At 32.9% G+C, this 22094-nt stretch overlaps 2 protein-coding genes across 2 annotated transcripts; one reads left to right on the top strand and one right to left on the bottom strand.

The window, feature by feature from the left end:
• The first annotated feature begins 7226 nt into the window (after positions 1-7226).
• Positions 7227-10428, top strand: LOC117100338 (E3 ubiquitin-protein ligase TRIM71-like). The gene has a single exon (XM_033239997.1). The coding sequence runs from the start codon at positions 7227-7229 to the stop codon at positions 9447-9449; it is 2223 nt and encodes a 740-aa protein (XP_033095888.1). The 3' UTR covers positions 9450-10428.
• A 6873-nt stretch (positions 10429-17301) lies between these two features.
• LOC117100348 (centrosomal protein of 131 kDa-like) lies at positions 17302-19876 on the bottom strand. Its single transcript, XM_033240008.1, has 3 exons — positions 19837-19876; positions 18159-18355; positions 17302-17458 (listed from the first exon to the last, which is right to left on the bottom strand). The coding sequence occupies exons 1-3, from the start codon at positions 19855-19857 to the stop codon at positions 17314-17316; spliced, it is 363 nt and encodes a 120-aa protein (XP_033095899.1). The 5' UTR covers positions 19858-19876; the 3' UTR covers positions 17302-17313.
• Positions 19877-22094: the final 2218 nt, after the last annotated feature.

Raw genomic sequence — 22094 nt, 5'->3', positions numbered from 1 at the left:
ATCATTGTAAATCCACGTGTGTTCTTCAAATTATATATAAGTCGTTGAAACAAAAAATTATGACAACAAGGCATGTAGACTGTAGAACACTTCATTTATTTTCGAAAGAAATTTTTGGCCAGTCCTCTGGCCTTCACCAGCTATACTGAATGTACAAGTTGGCTGTTACAAGTTCTATACTGTACAATATAAAAAATACAATAGAGGTGTAGAGCTATAATCCGTCTGTTGAATTTGTTTATACTGTATGCTATATTTTCATGTTTTATTATTTTTATTTTGCCATTTACTTTTATTCAGTTTTTATTATCTTTATTATTTTTTTTAATTTTTTTTATTTTTAATTCTATGTATGGATTTTTTAGCAATTTCTATTTTAGAAAGAAGCTGGCCCCTGTAAAGGTGTTCGTCATATGTTAACCCGTCTCCTTCACCTGTATTTTTATAAGTGAGAAATTTATTAAATAAAAATAATATTTTTAAAAAAAATATTTCTAGAAGCCATCGAGGTTACAATTTTTCAATCCATAATACACACAAAATACTTTAAAGAATAATATGGTATTGTGATATCATTTAGTTATAAAAAGAAATGAAAAATAATGATAATATGGTAGCACATGATACTGGCTAAATGATAATTGTTGCCTGGAAAAAAAATCATTTCTAGAAACCACCCAATTGAATAATTAAGAGAAGCTATGGTGTTTTGCATTTGCAGTAAATGTTTATGCCTAGCTAGGCTACACTCAGTTTATAACTTATAATACACAAAAGAATAAATAATAGTTGTGATACAAAAACTCTTGGCATCCTAAACCTATTGTAGAGCAACATCGAGACAAACAACCCATTGTGCACCCCCACCTTACAATAGTATAGTCTATTGTTGGGTGGCTTTTGACGGTGACTTTTAACAGCGGTGGCTTATTTCTTACATTCAACTTATTCAGGTGCAGCCTGTACCCAGCTTTAGTAATTGTATTTAACATTTCTATTAATGTTTGCATTATGAAAATTCATTAAGGGTTTAAATTATCAAAACCTAAAGAATATAGGAGCTCTGTTGGTTATCATTTAAAATGTCCAGGGTTTAAAAGTGATTATATTGGTAAGACAGATAGATGCGTAATAACTAGACTTAAAAAGAGCATTCTTCACAATCTGATAGTGTTATAAATGATCATATACAAAATTGTGAGGCCGCATTCCAATATGTTTTAGGTTTACAAGGTATACTTGAAAATGATAATGTACCCTGTAATGTACGGTAAGTAATAATGTAGCCTGTAATGTAAGTAATAAATTAGGTTTAATATTTTCTAATACTAACTTTATTGATAGTTTGCAAAATTGGTCTATACTAAAGAAGCGTTTGTTATACCTAGGCTACACCCATTGTTTAACAATGGCCTAAATGCTTTCAAAGAAGCTTTCTTTGTTTTTGTAGGAAGCTTTGATCAGTAGGGTATAAGAATGCTTTAATCTTTAGTTTATTCATAGCTATGTCACCTACTAGGGTTAATGTTTTGATTGGTCAAACACTTTTGGTACTTGTGCATGTAAGCTTGCAAATATGGATAATTTTTCATTCCTGATGATGACGTCAAAACATTGAATCCCGACACGATGGTGTGCATTTCAATACTTGGAGTGTGTATTATACTATCTTCTATGAAAATTGATGTACTGTAATTATATTGTTTTCATAATGTTTTATTCAAACCTGTGTTGTTTTCTTATGCATTATGATATGCCTAGACCTATTATATATCCTACAATAAAACTGTTGATACTACGATGATTTTAATGTTTTTCCATGATTATGACGTCATCTGATTTGATTTGTCAAAATATGTTGTTATCGCATAACTGATAAATCGTTATCGAATCATTCTAGTGTAAAAACTTCTCTTATTTCTTTTATTTTCTATATGAACTATTGCTTTTTAGCTTTTTTATCGTTATCGTTATCACTGAAGTATAAACAGGCCTTAAGTCTGCTATTTGCAGTGTACTTTGTGTATACCTACATAAGAACTACAGTTGGTAGTAAAGTTACTCACCTGTCCTAAAGTCCAATTCTGTCAACTGTATAAATATTCTTAAAGCAAAAGATCTTGGACTTAGAGCATGGTGATTTCTACCATATAAACACCTACCATTTGTTCATCCACCGTGATATTGTATTTCTGTTTACTATGTTTGTTATGTAATGATTTAGATTTTAAGTTTAGTTATTAATTTTAGACTAGTATTAAAAGCAAGTATCTTTTTGGGAACTTTTTCTTTTATTATGTAGATGAGTGGCAGACATTTTGTAACCTAGATGTTTCATAACACTCTGCTGTGGGTGTTTTGCACCCTCTGCATTTTGTAATCAAACCATTTGGTTTCAAGTGTCCAGGTTGCAGGATATCTGTGGTCAAGTTGCAGGGGGGGGGGGAACTGGGTTTCTGGAGCATTCTGGTTGCAAAGTGTCGAAATTTCCATAAATAAGAATTACTTTGTATTCATGTATCTTATGTTTCTTTAAGTTGCAGTGTTTTTGAGTTAATGGCAGACTTAGGTATTATTTTTTAGTTGCTTTCCAATTTCTCATTTTGATTTTTTAATATTTGGTTCATTACTACATGGACTTTGAACATAGAAATTAATTTTAAAAAAATTATAGTTAATTTCATACTAGATAATTTTAATAGAAATAATAAAACCTTCCAAAAACTGTAAGTGTTTTTATCATTGTTTTTATTCACTAATTTCATTGCTTAAGTCGATATCTTTTTTAAGTGCATACAGGCACGGTGCAATATGCGCTATATAAATAATTGTTAATGATAAATATGATTATTATTAATAATAATTGGGAAATACAACTGAAAAAACATATCTGCACCAGACACATAAATTGTATCATTCCAATAAAACATTGTTCCATGCAAAATAACAAAAACAATTTTTTTTTCTAAATTAATTTGCACATTTGGAAGTAGACACAAAGTAGACATTTTTGCCAGTTAAATTGTAGAATTGCAGTATGCATTTTGTATTCATATTAAAAAAATATTATATCATTGAAATCATATATAGCTTTTAATATTTGTGTTTAAACTTACCATATAGCTTACAATATTTTGCAATATTTGTGATAAACTATACTCTTTGTGTTAAGGTAACCACATGAAAACACAAAGCAATAATTTTTGAATTTCTACTTTGTGTCTACTTCAAAATGTGCAAATTAATTTAGGAAAAAAAATTGTTTTTGTTATTTTGCATGGAACAATGTTTTATTGGAATGATACAATTTATGTGTCTGGTGCAGATATGTTTTTTTCAGTTATATTTCCCAATTATTATTAATAATAATCATATTTATCATTAACAATCATTTATATAGCGCATATTGCGCCGTACCTGTATGCACTTAAAAAAGATATTGACTTAAACAATGAAATTAGTGAATAAAAACAATGATAAAAACACTTACAGTTTCTGGAAGGTTTTATTATTTCTATTAAAATTATCCAGTATGAAAATAACTATAATTTTTTTTAAATTAATTTCTATGTTCAAATTTGTGTTATTGCAAATTAAGCAAGTTAATTTAAATATTGTTTTTATAATTTGTCATTTTCAAGGGAAATTTTTAAATACTTGTAAAAGAAATATATAACTGAATGCATTTGTAAAGCATGGTACACCCTTCCTTGATCTTAATGAACACCACCAGTGATTCTGTCAACGAATTCTGTCAATAAAACAGAAACAGTTAAGTAATTGGTTGGTAATTGCTTGAATATTAATATTGATATTCATATATGTTTGGCTAAAGTACATCAATAAATGCTTTAATAGAACTTCTGATGTGCAAGTTTGCTTTGTATTATTTCTTTTCCACAAGGGCGTTACACATGGTCAAGTATAATATTTTTAATAATTATGCCAATGGTCTAATTAACATTAAAAGCATATGATTCGATACTTCGGCAAATGTGTGTCAAGGAAGAATATTGCCAATTAGAAGATATCATTTTGTAAAGCGGAAATTTTGTTCACTAAATATAATTTCTACATATCAGCACAGCATTTCTAAAAACAAAAAAACACCTATGTAGGAAAATATACGTATATGTCCAAGAAAAAGTGTTTGATCATGTGACTAAATGACACTCGCTGATTAGTCGGCTTAGCTGTCAATCAAATCTCGTCGAGATGTTAATTTTAAACACAAGACAGTCTCATAATGCTCTCCACCAAACTGAAAATTATTTTGTAAGGTTCCAAACTCTGGAATAGTTAATTTGTCAGTAAATGCAATCCTCTTTTCATGTAAAACTTCTCCAAAGATTATTTTCTTCAGTTTACCTGGAAAATACTTGATTTTAATGATTTCCTGATAATTTTTTTCTATAGTAAAAGTACTCAAGTATTATGGGGGTCTTTCCTTGTGGGTCAAACATATACTAAACTACTTTCCATTGGCCTTGCCATGTGGGTTACTACAGTTAAATTAGCCTATCAAAGAGTTATCTAGTACTGCTAGGTTTATCATATTTAACCAGAAAATTGCACGATGCCAATATATTATAGACCTGCATACAGTACAGTATATTAATTGGAATTCAGAAACACATATACAAACAATTTCAGCATATTAATTGTAAGGTAATAATTGCATGGGTTCAAATTTATGTCCATTACCACTAGACTAACGGTATGATATGATACTCATTGCATACGCATTGTACTCGCAGTCAAAGTAAAAATACACACTAATAAGCTACAATTTAAACGGCTCTTTATTGTTGGAATGTTTTGGCGATGGATTGGACACCTCCTTCGAAAAGAAAATGGTAACTATGACAGACATGCTATTATGTGGACCCCAGATGGCAGGAGAATAAGAGGAAGGCCAAGTACCATTTGGAGAAGAACAACTGAAAAAGAAAGAAATGAATTTGGAGGGAGAAGCCGGGGTGAAGCTTCAGTAGTAGCCAGAGACAGGAAGAAATGGAAAAACATTACAGTACTCAACAAAGAATCAATCTCCACAGTTAGTAGAAAGGAGCAGTAAGGTAAGGAAAGGTTTAAATGTTATGCAATATTCATAAGAAATAAGGAAAGCATTGTGATTTAATGTGCAAATTAGTAATTTTAAATTACTGAATGTAATGATTATATTTATTTATATTGTGACAAAGCCGATCCTAACAATTACAGATCCTATATCCATCCTACTGTACCACTAGTAACTAAAATCATTGAAAGCAATGATAATATTTAATACTGAAATTTGGTGAATGGTTTCTACCCGAGAAGTATTACTGTAGGCCTATTGATAATAATAATAAAAAAAATTAACTAAAAATAAAAATAATATATATGTTGAAGCTTGCGGTACACCACGTAAGTAGTTCTGAAAAGAACTGTTGTTGATGAGAAAGCCTCGAAGTTTCGATTGAGATGCTTATATGTTTGGGTAGAGAGGCTGGATGGTGGTAAACTGACCAATGGGTGAAAGGCTAAAATACAAGCTGGATGGTGATTGGATGGATAAACTGACCATGAGAAGGCTGCTAGTGAGAGGCTAAAACAAAAGCCATTGTTCACGAAAACAAAACCATCATTTTGTAAAAATGTTGCACTTGCCCTATTTTGGTGAATATCTCAATATGATTTCACCAACGATGCGTCTCATTTCGTGGTGAGTTGTGTGAGTATTTCAAAAGCTTTGTTGAAAGCAAATAAAGGATAATGATATGAGGTTTAACTTGAGGAATTTGTTTTTAAACAGTACCATGACGATCTTATACAATAATATAAAACAATTAATTTTTTTTCTCATTTTTTTAGAACTAAGATAGCAATTTTGGAGGTCTGCAATTAGTGCTGTTCTGCTTATAATAAATAAAAAAATGTTTCAGTTAATTTAAGAATGATGAAAACAGTTAGAACACTCATGAAAATTTAAACAAATTGCGTTTGGATCAGGCACGGAATGCAACCAACATTCCACATGCCTCAGATCTTGATCTTGATTATACCTTTGTAATTATTATGTTAATTATAATTTATATTATATAAAAGCACAACTTAATTTCAATTGATTATGTCTCTATGATGATATCAACCACCAATTCTTTTTGAAAATGGTATAACCTGCATAATTAATTTCTGGTTGTCCAATCAGTAGCAACAGTTCACATAGTAAATAAAGGTGTGGAGTTCGAACTTATGAAAGGCAGCCACACAGTATTTCCCAGTACTACTGAATACAGTTTAGCGCACTACTGTTTATTGGTCCTACAAAATAACAGTTTTTTTTAAAGGATTTAAAAGAATACATCTAACGTAAGTTATAGTTACCTTTTTTATTGTCTGAACATTACTTTACTTTAATTTAGGAAATAATAGCAGATGTCTACTACTGGCTAAATTTTTAATCGGCTAACTCAATTTAAATACCCCCATGACTTGTGTGTATCACCTGGCGTAGGCCTACGTCTACCAACCTTACATTAAAAAAAAAAAAAACAGCGACGATGGAGTAGAAAATTACACAGGAAATTAAAGGGAAGGATGATTAATGATTAACATTAGGAAAATAATAAAAATATTGATAATAAAAATAACTGATTAAGAGTAATCATAAAATCAAACAAAACTATACTGCTATACAATTTCCAACTAAGAATAATCAATACTTTTAAAATCAATTCCACAAAAACTAATTTGCAGTTCACATTAATATCACAGGGAAACATTTTAAGTTAGCATGTTACCTTTATTTCTAATGTATGACCAAAAAATTGCACCATGCCAATTCTGCATCTCTATGGAAGCCAGCATTAATAATGGCATTCAAAATATACAGATACAACCAAAACTATTTCAAAATAACATTATATGTAAGATTATTTATTTTTATCAAATTTGTGTCTATGAAAATTTACCTTTACACATTAATGTTTTTGAATATTAATAATAAATTATTATAATCTATATTTGTTATACTAACACTGCAGCTTGAAGATTACGATTGATGGACTTTGTCATGTACAGTAGATAATGAATAATGACCTTATAATTGACCTTAAAAGCTTAAGTAAAAAAAGTTTCTAATCTGAAAATCACCTAACACCTGGCTCAACACTAGAAGGTTTATCTATATTAGGTATATTTTTGCAATAAATTCTTTTTAAATATCATTTCAGAATTCCAATATGGCTGAAAATGAGTTGAAGAAATTATTAGGAGATACAAGCAAATGTTCAATTTGCTTAGAAACGTGTCAAGAACTAAAAACATTAAATTGCCAACATAGCTTCTGCCTTCTTTGTCTTCAAAAATGGATGACAAGAAAGGGTGCACTGGAATGTCCAAATTGCCGCCAAATGCATCCAGTTCCTGAGGGTGGGCTTCGAACACTGCCATCGTATGCAATGGAATTAAAAACTGCTAAACACTTTGATAGACTCTGTGATATTAACATCAAGTGCTGTTGTGGTAGGTGCAATGCAGTCTTTTATTGCCAGGATTGTCATCAGTATTTGTGTACTTCTTGCACAAATACTCATGAAAAATTCCCTGCACTTAAGGACCACATACTACAGCCAATCAGTGCTAAATCACCTTCCCCAGAAAAACTGCACCAGACCTTGTGCCCACTACATGAGAAAGAGTTGGAATTTTATTGCAAAGTTTGTAAAACTCCAATTTGTCAAAAGTGTGCTATAACAGATCACAGTGAATATGATGGACAGCATGAGCCAATCAGAGCTTCTGATGCATTCAATGACCTCAGAGTAACAGCAAATTCTTTGATGGCTCAAGCTGATTTCCACAAACACAAGGCACAAGCAGGAATCAGCAAATGTACTGCAAATGCCTCTGAACTTAGTAAAAGAAGAAATAATATTATGAAGGACATCAACAAAACTGTGGAAGAAATGATAAAATTGGTAAGGGAAACAGAAATTACAGTAGTAGGAAAGTTGGAAGATGTCTGTAAAGCAAAGAACAGGAAAATTAATTCTCAAATTGATAAACTCAAATCAACTATATCAGATATTGAAGGAAAACAAAATTATATCTCAACATTATTGGAAAGTGGTGATGCAACAGCTCTCAATACATGTCAACAAATAATCAGGGAGCTGCAAGACATCATTGCTGTCCTACCAGAGACAGAACCCAGAGATGATGGGAAGGTTTACTTCTCTCCAACAAAAGACCACACACCAGTATTGACCTCTTTGAAGAACCTGGGAATAGGTCATGTTAGTGAAAAACCAAATGAAAACATTTTCGAAGTTGTATCTGAAAATCCAATGACTGTGACATGTTATCAACCTTTTAATGTTGAAATAGATCAAAAACATGAGTGTGAGATAGACATCAATGACCTGACAGTATCAAAATGGGAGATGAGAGCTTCCTCAACAAAATACGCTTCAATGAAATACACTGCATCACAATACACTTCCACTATAAGAATCGTTAAATCTGAGGGAAAATATTTTATTAAAGGAACTTCAAGTACAGATTTGACACTGGATGTCAAGTTTTGTAATTCTTCAATAAAAGGATCACCAATTAAAATCATTGTTCAACCTGTTGGAATTGTACGACGTATCACAAACGTTGGTCGATCTACTCGGATTATGGGTAGCAATATAGGTATCCAAGATTTAATGATGTCTGACAATGGTCGGTTTTTAGTTGTTTGTAACACAAATGAGGTTTTCAGGTTTGGAGACACAGGAGCATTTATCAGCACTATCAAATTACCATCAGTATCAAAGGTCCAAAGAATATACAAACTGAAAAACAACAACCTAATATTCTTGGACTGGATTAATTGTAACGTAACAATTTGCAAACAAGATGGTCAGCTGATGAAATCAATATCCACTGGTCAGTCATCTCGGAGTTTGCCTTCTGGTATTGCTGTGAATGAAGAATTAGATTTAATGTATGTTGCTGACCAAACTGCCCATTGCATTCACATTTTCAACATGGCAAGCAATCTAAAAATAGAAACGTTCGGATCAAAGGGTAGGCTTGAAGGACAGATTAACGGTCCATCTGGTGTTGCCGTAACAAAAGAAGGGAATCTCATTGTGGCTGACATTCAAAATCACAGAGTGCAATTATTTGGTTCTGATGGTCAATTCATTAAAGTTCTTATTGGTGGAGGGGATAAAGATGGAATGGTAATAAGGCCCTCCAGAGTAGGTGTTGATTATGATGACAACATTATTGTAGTCAGTGAATGCAAAGTACAGCTCTTTGACAAGCATGGCAAGTTCCTTAGAGTGATTCATCAGATTGAGAAGGGAGAGAAAAATTATTTTGCTATTTCGATCGTCTGTCATTTCCCTAGAAGACTTGCATTAGCAAAAGTAAATTCAGTTACGATGGATGTGCAAGTAATTAATTATTAATCTAGCAATGTACGAACTCTGTCCAAACTATCAAACTTTCTTTTCCAAAAAACTGTTGTATGCCCATATATAGTCATGATGTGCCTAATTATGGTCATGATGTGATGTCATCATGACTATATTTAGGCATGTCACATGTTCTGTCAAATAAAATTTGATAGCCTAGACAGGGCATTACAATTAAATCAATATTACTGAATAGTAATTAAAACTTAAAATGGCAGTTCTAAATTGATGAATTTTATCACGTGATATTGTAAGTATTATACACTGCAAGAAATTATTAAATAACAAGTCTAGAAAATGCAACAATTAAATCACATATCAGTTTTGTACGGTAATAGTTAAAACTTAAAAGGGCAGGTAAACATTGATGAATTTTGTAGATATTTTACATATGACTACAAGTAAGTAATTATTAAATAACAAGTCTGTATAACAATTAAATCACATAATTTTAATAATAACTAAAACTTAAATGACAGCTAAATATTGATATATTATTAGGTGATATTGTAGATAGTGTGTATGAATGCAAAGAAACAAGATAAAGTTACATTGTAAATACAGCAATAATTTCAAGATTGTATTTTTCTTTTTGTTCTTGTGTTTTTAGTTTTATAGCTGCTAGAAGTAACTAGCTGTTCTGTTGAAGTTGTTTTTTTTTTTGTTAATTTGGTATATGACTGGGCTGTAAGCTTTGGGCTGCCACTATGAAATAACATGAAATTATTATTATATATCTATTAAATAATATCTAAATTAACATTTTCAATGAGACTAATAACCTGAAGTATTCTTGCTATGATATTGTTATAAGAGTTTTCTGATTTGGTAAACAATAGTGACACTGAAAAATAAGATCTATTTTATGAACTGAAATTGTAGAATTTTTTGAGACTGTAGACATATTCATACCCTGATGAAGCCCACTGTGCAGACAAAAGCTTGAGCTAATAAATTTTACTGTATCTTTAAAGTGCTGTTGTCATTTCTTATATTGTTCTATATGCATAAACTGTAATGCCACTATTTATTCAACTCCTTTTACCATTGTTAATGGCATGTTAAATGAATTTCATTGAGGTTCAGATACATCATCCTAAGTAACACCAGCCTTAGCCTAGCCTAGAATTCTCTAACTACAGACTCAGGCTTACGCATACATTAATACACAGTTTGGAAGTGCTACAGAATTTCCATAGTTGCTACGGATATTTTGCCTATAATACAAACATACAGAAATAGGCAAAAATACTAGTTTATCATAGGTTTAGACCCATAAATAAATAGGTCTAATGTCCAAAATAAATGATTTTTCTATCAGAATCTGTGGTTAAATTGTCCCTGGACATCTCATATTTGAAAATGTGGCCGCTAGTTATCTTCCTGTACCATTTGTTTCAAATTCCCCAGCTGTTGCTGTACCAGACTGTCATTTATGCACATTGCCAATTGACATGTCGACAAGGATGCAAAGCTCCGCCCACAAAGTCACGAAAACCTTAGACAATGGCGGCTAGACTTACCAAGTTGGCGAACATTTTCTTTGCTATCAACCATCTTTAAGAAAGAGAATTCAGGGTAGGCGGTATGCAAATGAATCATATATTCATAGTGTTGTTAATCTATTTCATGGAGCATGGCGGGGAAATTGTTGTAAAAGCCTCTGTATTTCGCTCCCAAAGGAAGAGGAAAAAGGCGCATTCAGTCAACCTTGTTGTCAGCAAAGGCCAAGTCACTGATGCGCACTGCTAGTGTAAATCAGGGTATCTATAACCAAGCATAGACATCTAGGCCTAGGCTCACATATGTTTCGCATTTAAACCAGCTGTCTAAGGAAATTATAATGTCTGAGAATAAGTTTTTGATCACGTGACTAAATGACGTTCACAGATTTATCTATCAATCAAATCTCGTCGAGATATTAATTGTAGTCCGTGCAGGTCCGAGATGTAATTTACGAAACAGTTAGGTTTGTGTGCAAGTCCCGGCCACCTCCCGGCAATGTGGGGCATCATTTAATGTACATTCCTGGCAAAGTGCTGGCCGCAAATTCCCGGCCACTACCATCAGGAAATATTTTGTAGTCGTCTCTTACACGCTAAAAAATTAATACATGATTGGATGATGAGGCCTAGGCCCTAGACACACAGCAAGAAATGAAAAAAATTTGAAGGTCTAGCCTATGAATGTCTGAATCGAAAAGTGTTTAGAGATGAGTGATATGAGATGAGGCCTAGTCTGTGCTTTGCAAATGACACAGCTAACACAATCATGAAGCACAACGTATGCTTATCTCTAGGCAGATTTCCATTTGGAAAAGTGAGAAAAAAGGAGTGCATTAATTTGTCATAGAAAAAGAAAATTAATCGATTGATTTAATTGACTGGTAGAATTTATTCACTATCAAAACAAAAATTAAATAAGAAAATTAATAGTAGAAACAAGTCTAGATCAATACTAATGATTGGTTATCTTTACAGCTTGAAATTGACTATGGACCAATTAGAACAATCAATGCATACCGCTTGGAATACTGGTGTATTTTTTCACGCAAACTAGGTCAAATACATGGTTCACAAATCTTCATGCAACCAGCAGTGGCGCCAGAAATTTGCCAACAAAGGGTACAACATGATGTGCAACGGAGTGTCCAAGTCAAAGGGCCGACAAAGCCTTGGTCGACGGCTCGGAATAAACAATCCCTGCTAGAGTTCACGGGGAGAGTTTTCTAGACCACATTACGGATTGGCAGTCAAATAACGTTATTTGATAGGCAAATTATCATTTTTTTTTTTATCCAACAACCTAGTCACGCATTAAGTGCCCACCTGCCCCTGATGCCACCACTTCATGCAACGTACTCACTCACTGGTTGTTGTGTGGTGGAGGTTCAAATTTTATTAATTTATTTCATGATCATTGTACAAATAGGCTAAGGCTATAAAAATGAAACGCATAATAATTAATGGTAGAAGGCCTAGGGCCAGTAGTAGTAGGCCTACTAGACTAGGGCCTAGTAGTACTGTACCAGTAGGCGATTTTTAAAATTTTAATATCAAAACACAAAGCCATTCTGTAGGCCTAGAAACATCGGCTGTCAGGATTCCGTACTAGGCCTTAGGCCTAGACCTTTGCCTGCAGCCTAGTAGTAGGCCTAGGACAAGGGAGCCAGTAGTCCCAGGGTCCCTGCCCTGACTGGACCGGTCCCCCTAGGCCCTAGGCCTACTACCTATCTAAGCAAAAACTTGAGCAGGATAAGCTAGGCTAGGCTAGATTAGCTGGGCCAAGCCTACATACCTAGTCCCAACTGAATTTTTTCGCTAACAAAAATGCATTATATAATGTGATAAGAAACGGATCAGATGCCAGCCAAGAAAAGTATAAACAGGGCCTACCTTGTCTTAACACAACATGTGTAATTTGTTATTGTTTGGGTCTGTGTTATGCGCAGTGTTTACTCGTAATGTCTGCTATGGAGTGCGCCCTCTATCACTGAAAAACTTTTTGTTTTCATGTAGGTGTATAACCACACGGTACTTGCGCGAATAAGTTTTTTGGATGCTTTTAATCCGGTATTTAAACATGGTTTATAGCGCCTAATAGCCAGGACTTCTTTAAAAGAAATATGTTGGTATATTTTCTGAAATAGACAACTGTTTTACATAAATCGTTTTGTTCACACATCAGTCAATAATAATAATAATAATAATAATATTAAAAATAATAATAAAGCAGATGAAATGCTTGGCTCAAGGACACAAGCGAAATGCACAGCGAGAGATTGAAAACCCGACCTTGACGTTGGGAACCAAACCGTTCCCGTTGCACCAAACCACTTGACCACATCAGTAATTGACGTTGTTTATTCAATCCTGTGTAAAAGCGAATGCAATTTGCATCTTTGGAAAGTAAACTTTTGTTAATGGAGTGAAACCAAATGAGAATGCTCTATGAAAAACAGAAATCTGTGGTCTATTAAAACTTTTATTTTATAACCATCAACCTTGTCCTACAGAAAACTTATTTTTTACTGATCTATCAATACCATGTTCAATCATATCCATTGAGGATATTACTTACCTCGCATAGTTTAGTATCAAAAAGAAAATGCACCAGACTTCAAATAGCCTTACTGAACATTTTACTGATAATTCTCAACAAAAAACAAAAACAAGTTGCAAGATAAACAATTATTGCACAGGTACCTAATGACCTGTTGGTATGTTTGGTGGCATGATATTAATAGTGTGAGTTATGTTTGTAGCATCTGTTTGAGTGAAGTTTCTTTGTAGAACGAGTCTTTTGCATGTTAGTGTGAGATGTGGTTGTAGCATGTATGTATGCTTGCATGTGTTAGTTTATACAACATTTTCACTTTGCAAACCAAACACACAAACATAATATAAAAACAGTATTGTTCCAAGAGTTTGTGGCATGTTTGTGGAATGTTTAACACGATGCTTGTGGCATGATTTGTTTGCATCTGTGGCATGTGTTTGAGGTTTTTGAGGCATGTGATTCTGGCATTATTTGATTGTAGCATGACATATTATTAGCAGTGGGTGTGTGTCTCCACCTAAAATAATATACCTACAGTACTCAAACTTTACATCACTGAAAGCTGTACCATTTCATCTGTGTTAACTTAAAACAATAAAACTGTTCATATTGAAGTTTCAGCTTTCAACTGAAAATAAGAATGGAGAAGGCGAAGTGAAAGAAGTTAAAATGACAAAAGGAAATAACAGATAAGAAATAAAAGGAAAAGAATAAAAAGGAATGATTTAAAATGAATGGAAAGGGATAGAAGAAAGGATAAAAAAAAATATTAAGGAATTGAAACAGGGAATAGAAAAGAAGAAATGAAAGAAAGGAAAGATGAAATATGAAAGAAGAAATAGATAGATAGAAATATAAGAAAAGGAAATACATATTTCACAAAGCAAACTGGTATTTAAAAAATAATAAAACAAAAATACAAAGTACAGTACTGGTACAGGCATTTATAATGCACCTCTTCCTTGAGGTTATAAAGCGCAGTTCTTTTCCCTGGTCATTGGGTCCACATGCTTTAAGTGTTCCTGCTGGTAATCAGTGCAGGAGCAGGCAACCCCACCAGGTACCAATTTATACTCCTAGGTGGAGAGAAGTCATGCAGATAAAGTGCCTTGCTCAAGGACAAAAGTGAAATGGACAGCAAGGGATTGAAACCCCAACCTGGAGGCTGGGAAACCAAACTGTTCCCGCTGCAGCAAACCGCTTCCATAAAGTTAATTGCATATGCTAATATTTTTAGCAATGAATCTAATTTAAACACACACACAGGTATGGTAACGGTAGATTTTTAGTATAGTTGGGACAGAAAGTTGATTCTTGGATCTTTCTGAAAGCCTTCAGTGTTTTAGAATAACCATTTGTACAAAAAAAAACCTATCAAAGTTTTTGTTTTTTTCTGGAGTCTGGCTTTAATGTAAGCATTCATATTAAGTACAAATAATAATTTATATTCCCCCACTTCATTACTGTACAAACAGTTTAATTTATACAATTTCTCAAAATAATATCCAGTTTCTAACAAAATTCACAATACAGTACAGTAGTATAAAAAAACATAGTATCTCACTATACAGATGTATTGAAGCATTTTACATTTATACACACTTTTTACATTTTTCAAATCCTTGCATACACATTGAAATTAAAATGTCATAAAAGCACAAATTAAATGACAGCTTCATGTGACTTTTTGATAAATTATAGTGAGCTCACAATTCTTCTACAATATAAAAGTAAACATTCTGTGTTCTCCAACATACAACAACAGAGACACTCATTAATAATTAAACTAGTAAATAATGTGTCCATTATTAAATATTAATAAATTATTCTTAATAAAATAATAATAAATAATTATTACCTCATTAATAATTAAACTATTTAACCATGTGTCCATTATTAAATAATAATAAATTATTCTTAATAAAATAATAATAAATCATTTTTAAAAACGAAAGTACTGTACAACATAAGGCAGCGCTTGCATGAATAAAATCAATGTGAAAAACAGATGCATATACTGTATGTCAGTTATAGGCTGGCTTAAGCTTTGTCGTGATCATCATCTTTTTCTTTGACAATAAAACTGTTGTGCCTGTATATACTGTAGTCGTGATCTGCCTATATATGCCTAAATATGGTCATGATGATATCACGTCATGACCATATTTAGGAAAATGTTCTGTCAAATAAAACTGAATACCTACAAGTCTGGACAGGGGTTAACATTAAAAAAAATGACCTTTTGAGTATATTTCCAGCACGATTAAAATCGTAACGGTACTGGTTTGGTCTACAGGAGCTCGTGCTTCGTACAGGACATTCCATTTATAGAAAAAGCTTTTTTATTGGAGAAAGCATACCTGTCATACCTGGCAATATTAAATTGATTATAAGATTGAAAAATAGTAATCTTATTATTGTAGTAGTGACACTATGTCCACATTTTAATTTTTGTTATTTATTTGTTATTGTATATATTATTTATATTTAAAGTTAATGTATTGTTTAAGTATGAATTACTACGTCCATGTTAAATTAATCTTATCTATTAAAATTGTATATTTTAATAAAATAGTAATAGGCATAGCCAAGGCCTAGCCTAAGCCTAAACCTAATGACTATGCGTGTAGCCTAGTCACATGTATAAAATTATGAATAAAAAGTATGAATAAACGCAAATTGTGAAAGAATGAAGGAAGGAGGAAGAATAGGAAAAAGATTTGGAGCGGCTGAAATATTATCCGAAAATATACAATAGTAGTCAATATGCTATTATTGCATTACGGTTGTGTAAACATTTTTGGGCACTAATCATCAGTGGTCTCGGTGCTACAGCCTACATTTTCCTTATTTGACATCTACATGAAAGAAGGCAGCAGCGGAAAATATTTCAGATTCTAATTGAAAATCCAAGAATTTTAATCCAAATCAGGCCACTTGTTTCAAGCCCTTGTACAAAGCCACTTTATCTACATTGTTCCACTCCATCTAGGAATTGAGTACTTGGTAGAATAGAGAAAAGGCATGTCCAGATTATCAGATTTTCTTTGACAAATAAAACTGTTTTATGCCCATATATAGTCATGATGTGCCTATATATGGTCATCATGTGATGTCAAGATGAGCATGTGGCAGTCTGAACAGGGCTCATAGATTCATGAAGCATGACTGGAATTTTCCACAGGCAATGTTCGATAATTGCACATTTTGCATGGTTGCCTATGAACAGAAATGCTGCATGAATACAAATACACTAGACATTCAAATAGATTCATCTGCTACTTAATCATAACATTAGAACAAAAACAACGAATGCTACTCACATAGCCTAACAAAGTCATGTTGATAACTTCGACGAAAGTTTGCAGTAAGTTTACAATTTTCCTTGGTTTGATATCATTGAAACAGTTCTACAAATACAGTACACAAGACATCGTCCATGACTCTCACATATAATTGGTATGCAGCTGTATTTAAACCTATGCATTCACTAAAATATACAATGTATACCAAAATGTCATAGAAAAGTTGCTTTGAAAAAACTGTCACCTTTTATGGGTCATGTTAATAAATATTTGTCTAAACATGTGAATATGAAACACTCATATTTTAAAGCAACTACATGCTCAGAATGAAGGAATACAATATGCTTTAGTTTAGAAAGTAATTAAGTATTCATTGACTCTCTGAAGCAAGACTCCTTCCATCTAAATCTCTAGCGATACTGCACATACATCAGAGGAAAACCAGTCTGATCTGCATCTATACTGATTTTTAATTATTCACATCAGATTTTGCTTCACTTTTTCTTGGACAGACTGAGAAGTTGTTTTCGCTGCTGTTCCAAAAGCGATTCCAAGTGGTCAGCTCGTTTCGTTGCCGCATCGTACTGTTGACGTAGTTGATTCACTGTGTCCTCTTTCTTGACAATGGCTTGTTTGACCCTGCAAAGATAATCAAATAAAATGTACATTGCACCTAACAAACAGGTTTTAAAACAGTTCATATGTTGAATGATGTTTTGCCAAACCAGATGCGTATATACAGAATGCTCAAAACATTAATTCCCCAAAAAAAACTAACTATTAAACATTCACATTTTCATATTATGTACAAAAAGACTCTAAAAGGTGAGTTTGGGGGTAATTTAGGGTTTTATGTGGAAATTAACAATATTATCTAGTAAGACAGTAAATGTGGCAAAGACAAGAAAAACCAGTCACTTGTCGCAAATCCTGTTTCATAGATAAGGACCAAAACATGCTGGAATGTAAAAATTTCAGAAATCCATTGTTTAATTGCACTAATGCTATGCTGTTAGTTTCCGTATTTTCAATGTTAAAACAACAATTTTTAAAGATTAATTGATGGTTTCTGCCTGAGAAATGCCCAAAATCATGAACTTCGAAGGCTGATTTCTCAAATATTGTTCTTTATAGAGCTGTATGTTCGAATGCTTGTAACTTCATAAGGAAATGTCGGATTTAAATGATTCTCCTACCATTTCATAGCTCTCATTTTTACTGTTTAACCCTGTATTAATAACTAAAAATTGATTATTGTGATGAATGCCTGGTTTTGCTTCGTCAATTATTTAAAATATATATATATATATATATATAATCATTATTCTCAACAATTTACCGTTTATGAACTTCCTCCAACTCCTCCTCCTTACTCTTCTCGATTCTCTCTATTTCTAGTTTGTGCCTTGCTCTCATTTCCGACATCTCATTCTTCAGACGTCTGTTCTCCTCTTCAGTGGCAACCAGACGATCTGCAAACTCTTGTCGGATAACTTCTTGTACATTTTTCCTCTCCTTAGACAGTATGTCACATTCCTGAAAATATTAAAAAAATTAAATTAATGCGCTGATATATTTCATGCAGCAAACTATGGAATTTCCCCCATAGGCATCTTTCCAATGATTGGGGTAATAATTATCATCATCATTATTATTATTATTATAAATTAATTGTCGTATAGCCGTCGTCGCGTGCGGACGTACAATACAATTGCTCTCTAGCCCTACCGAACAACGTAAGCACGAACATCATTGTGGGACACGGGCAGCTTCAACTGTTAACCGTTACCGGTACAACTAAAGCCTTTGAGCCTAGTGGAGTGACCATGGACTCTTAACTGAAGTTTGGCCTTTTAAATATTTTGTTTTATTATAGTGTTCTTTGTTATTACTATACTGTCGACATGAATTTATTTTTGCTTTTAATTCTGTGTATGATGGCATCGAACAATGGTTGCATGGTATGTTCAACATTTTTTATTCAGCAAGATAGCACTTCTCGGCATAAACCGAAATATTCTGGTAATAGTGTAAATTATTACTCTGGTTATACACATTCTGCTAGTATTTAACTCTACAATGTTTTAATAATTTGATGAATTTTAAATATTTTATATTTTTATATTGTACATAGAAATATTTTACTACAATCTTCGCCTGTAAGTGGGACCTTCTTGGTCCTGTTGGACGATTGAAGAAAATAAAAAATAAAAAAAAATAAATTATTTGGAATCAAGTATGAAGGTAAGGTTTGTTTTATTACAGTACTTTTTGATAACTAAGCTACAAATAAAATGCACGAGTTTATAATATTAATTAATTTTAACATTAAAGGAATAAATGCCAAGATTTGTTAACAATAAATTCCTTCATTATCCTTCATCATTATGAACACTTGTAATTAGACTATTTTACTCAGGAGCAAGAGCGTCGATCTGTGGTTGAAAGTGGGGGGTGGGGGGAACGAAATGAAAAATAACCAGGGGATCAGGTGGCGAAAGCCCCGAAAGCTCTGGCGCCTATAGCCTTTTAATTGATTTTAAGCAATGCAATTAACATTTATTTCCATACGAAATTTCAAAATATCCAGTGGCGCATCCAGTAATTTGAAATAGAGCTGGGCCCAGAGAGGGACTTTTACAGATGGAGAGTGTAGACCCCCTCAGCCCCACCGTGGTTGATTATGATTATGGCACCTCTAGTTGGTCAGAAATGGCACTCTCAGATTGAATTTGAATATAATTTTCATTTTTCTCCACTTTTAAATTTGGGGGAAAAAAAAAATTAGGGATGGTGGGCCGGCTGGCCCCTGGATCTGCCACTAAAATACTCATCATAAAAAGTTTTTAAAATTATCCTTTTAGTCATAATTATGCCCACTTATATATTTCGTGCAAACTAACATTAATAAAAATAATCATCATGATTATTTTTATGAATGTTAGTTTGGGATAGGGATTCTTCTTGCAACATTTTCGTTTAAGACTATACATTGAGATCAAACCCTTTATATGTACCTGTTGGAGACGGAAATTCATCCTGAATCCTCTAAACGCAAAATGAGGGAATAATCCATCTATGCCTTTAATAAGTAAATGGACGGTAGCTGTGATGGCGGTTTGATTATTCAGCTCTTCTGGTTCTAATTCTGCAAGCTGTCCAAAATCCTGCTTCATGGTTCTGGAAAATGACAGATGCATCTCATCAAAAACGTACAGTAGACTGCCATTGTCTGAAATTAAAAAGTATCAATATTCTTGTAACTACTATGTACTGAACTGTACGTTTATCATATTAAAAGTTTATACAATATTATAAAATAATGAACTGAAAATATATACTGAATCTTGTCTCTTATTCTGAATTATCACTCCATAAAGCATTATATAGCAGTACACACAGTTTAAATATAGTTATTTAGTTTATAGATGGGATATTGACAGCAAAAAGAATTTCCCACATCAATAATCTTTTCCTACATTGCACATGCATAATGTAGAGTGCCATGTATTTACAGAATCTGTTTATACCCCCTGCATACACACATGTATTTTAAACCCACAACACCTGAAGATGGGCCTACCTACATGATTGGTATATTATTTTTTTTTATTTTTTTTTATGTTCGTCCATGCATCTGCCCGAATAGTAGTACATTTTCAACTTGCTAAAATTTATAAGCACGAGTGTTGGCAGGCCACAACCCACACACAAGACACTGGGTCTTTAACAAGGTACGTCTGCAACTGAATTATTCTTATTTAATTTTTTTTTCTTATTTTTTTTTCTTTATTTTTTTTAAAAGTGTACTTTCTATCACATATAATTGCACTGTCTACTTAGGCTTAGTCTTGCTAATAAACAGCCTCACCGTCCCCACTACACAGTACATCAGTAGACTAGGCAACAGAACGTGATGTGCCATCCTTCCCAGGTTTTCATGTAACATTTTCATATTGTTGGCTAACTAACTTATGCTTACCATTACCCCATAAGCTTAGCCTATAAAAGGACCAGACTTTTTCCCGCCTATAGGCATTACCCCTACTAATTTTGATCAGGTCTAATGAACCTGGGGTGTCGTATCAGGACATGGTCATAAATACAAACACACATTCTTATAAGTTTACAGTGTCAAAGGGTTAGGGGTAACCAGAACAAACACAAAATTAACACCTACTTTGTGCTTCAAAACAAAAGGATAAAGGGATATAAGGTTAAAATCGACATTTCAGTTTACTTCTGCTTGCATTTATACACACATATAAATAGATCCTTGCCATTTTATTTCAAACATGATCCTTTTGTGTCTGATTAGTAATGGTTCAATACACCTTTATTCACAAAAGGCAAGGTGTCCCATTTGTTTACTCTCTTTGACTGAATTGCTCCTATATCGATCAATATAATTACACCACATGACATAAATCTCGATGCGAGTCTAATTTTCAAAAGTATCAAGAGGCTTTTGGTTATACAATGGTAACAAGCCAATGACATGCCACAATGGTATCGCCCTCACAATGGTATCGCCATGCATTATTAAATTTCTGTCAGATCGCCACGTCAGCACACGCAGATAGCAGCCCTTTATACCAGTAATGCTCTCGTCAATAATCAACAGGACTTACAAATAATTTGTGGAAATTCTTGGATATGAAGCACACTAAAAGTGGTGTAAGTGAACTTTAATTATCACTTCAAGTAAATTTTTATTACAATTTACAGTTACCTGTATTTTCACTTGTTTCTCTATTGCTTCAAAAGTTTTCTATGTTGTTGTAGTTTAACGATGCAGCATCTTGAAGCAACCAATCTTTCTAAAAAGACTGAAAAGAGTCTCCATGAATAAAAACTGTTATTATTATTATATTATTATTATTATTATTATTATTATTATTATTATTATTATTATTATTATTATTATTATTACTAGCTGTACATTCAGAAACATGGCATCTTGGGGAACCTTAAAAGGACAGGTGAACAATCTGGAGTATTTAGAAAATTTCATGCCTGATTAAGTTTGAATAACAAATAATTACAGATCAATATAAATTTTAATAACAAGACCCTACGTTGATCGTGATATGCAAGCCATGACTCGTTGAAACACAGCAGAGATTCGAACTAGCGGTTTTCTGGGCATAGCCTATTGTAGCAGCTAGGTACAGTATATAGGCCTGGGCTAGATGCTCGACAATGTCCTTTCCTACATATAGCTACATTCCATTCTCAATTCTTTTTTAAACAGTTTTAAGGATAGGCAAGTCAT

The sequence above is a fragment of the Anneissia japonica genome, unplaced genomic scaffold (assembly GCF_011630105.1).
Source record: "Anneissia japonica isolate Jap-2015-1 unplaced genomic scaffold, ASM1163010v1 scaffold287991_len637273_cov151, whole genome shotgun sequence".
NCBI classification, from domain to species: domain Eukaryota; kingdom Metazoa; phylum Echinodermata; class Crinoidea; order Comatulida; family Comatulidae; genus Anneissia; species Anneissia japonica.
This window is presented reverse-complemented; position numbering and strand designations above follow the sequence as displayed.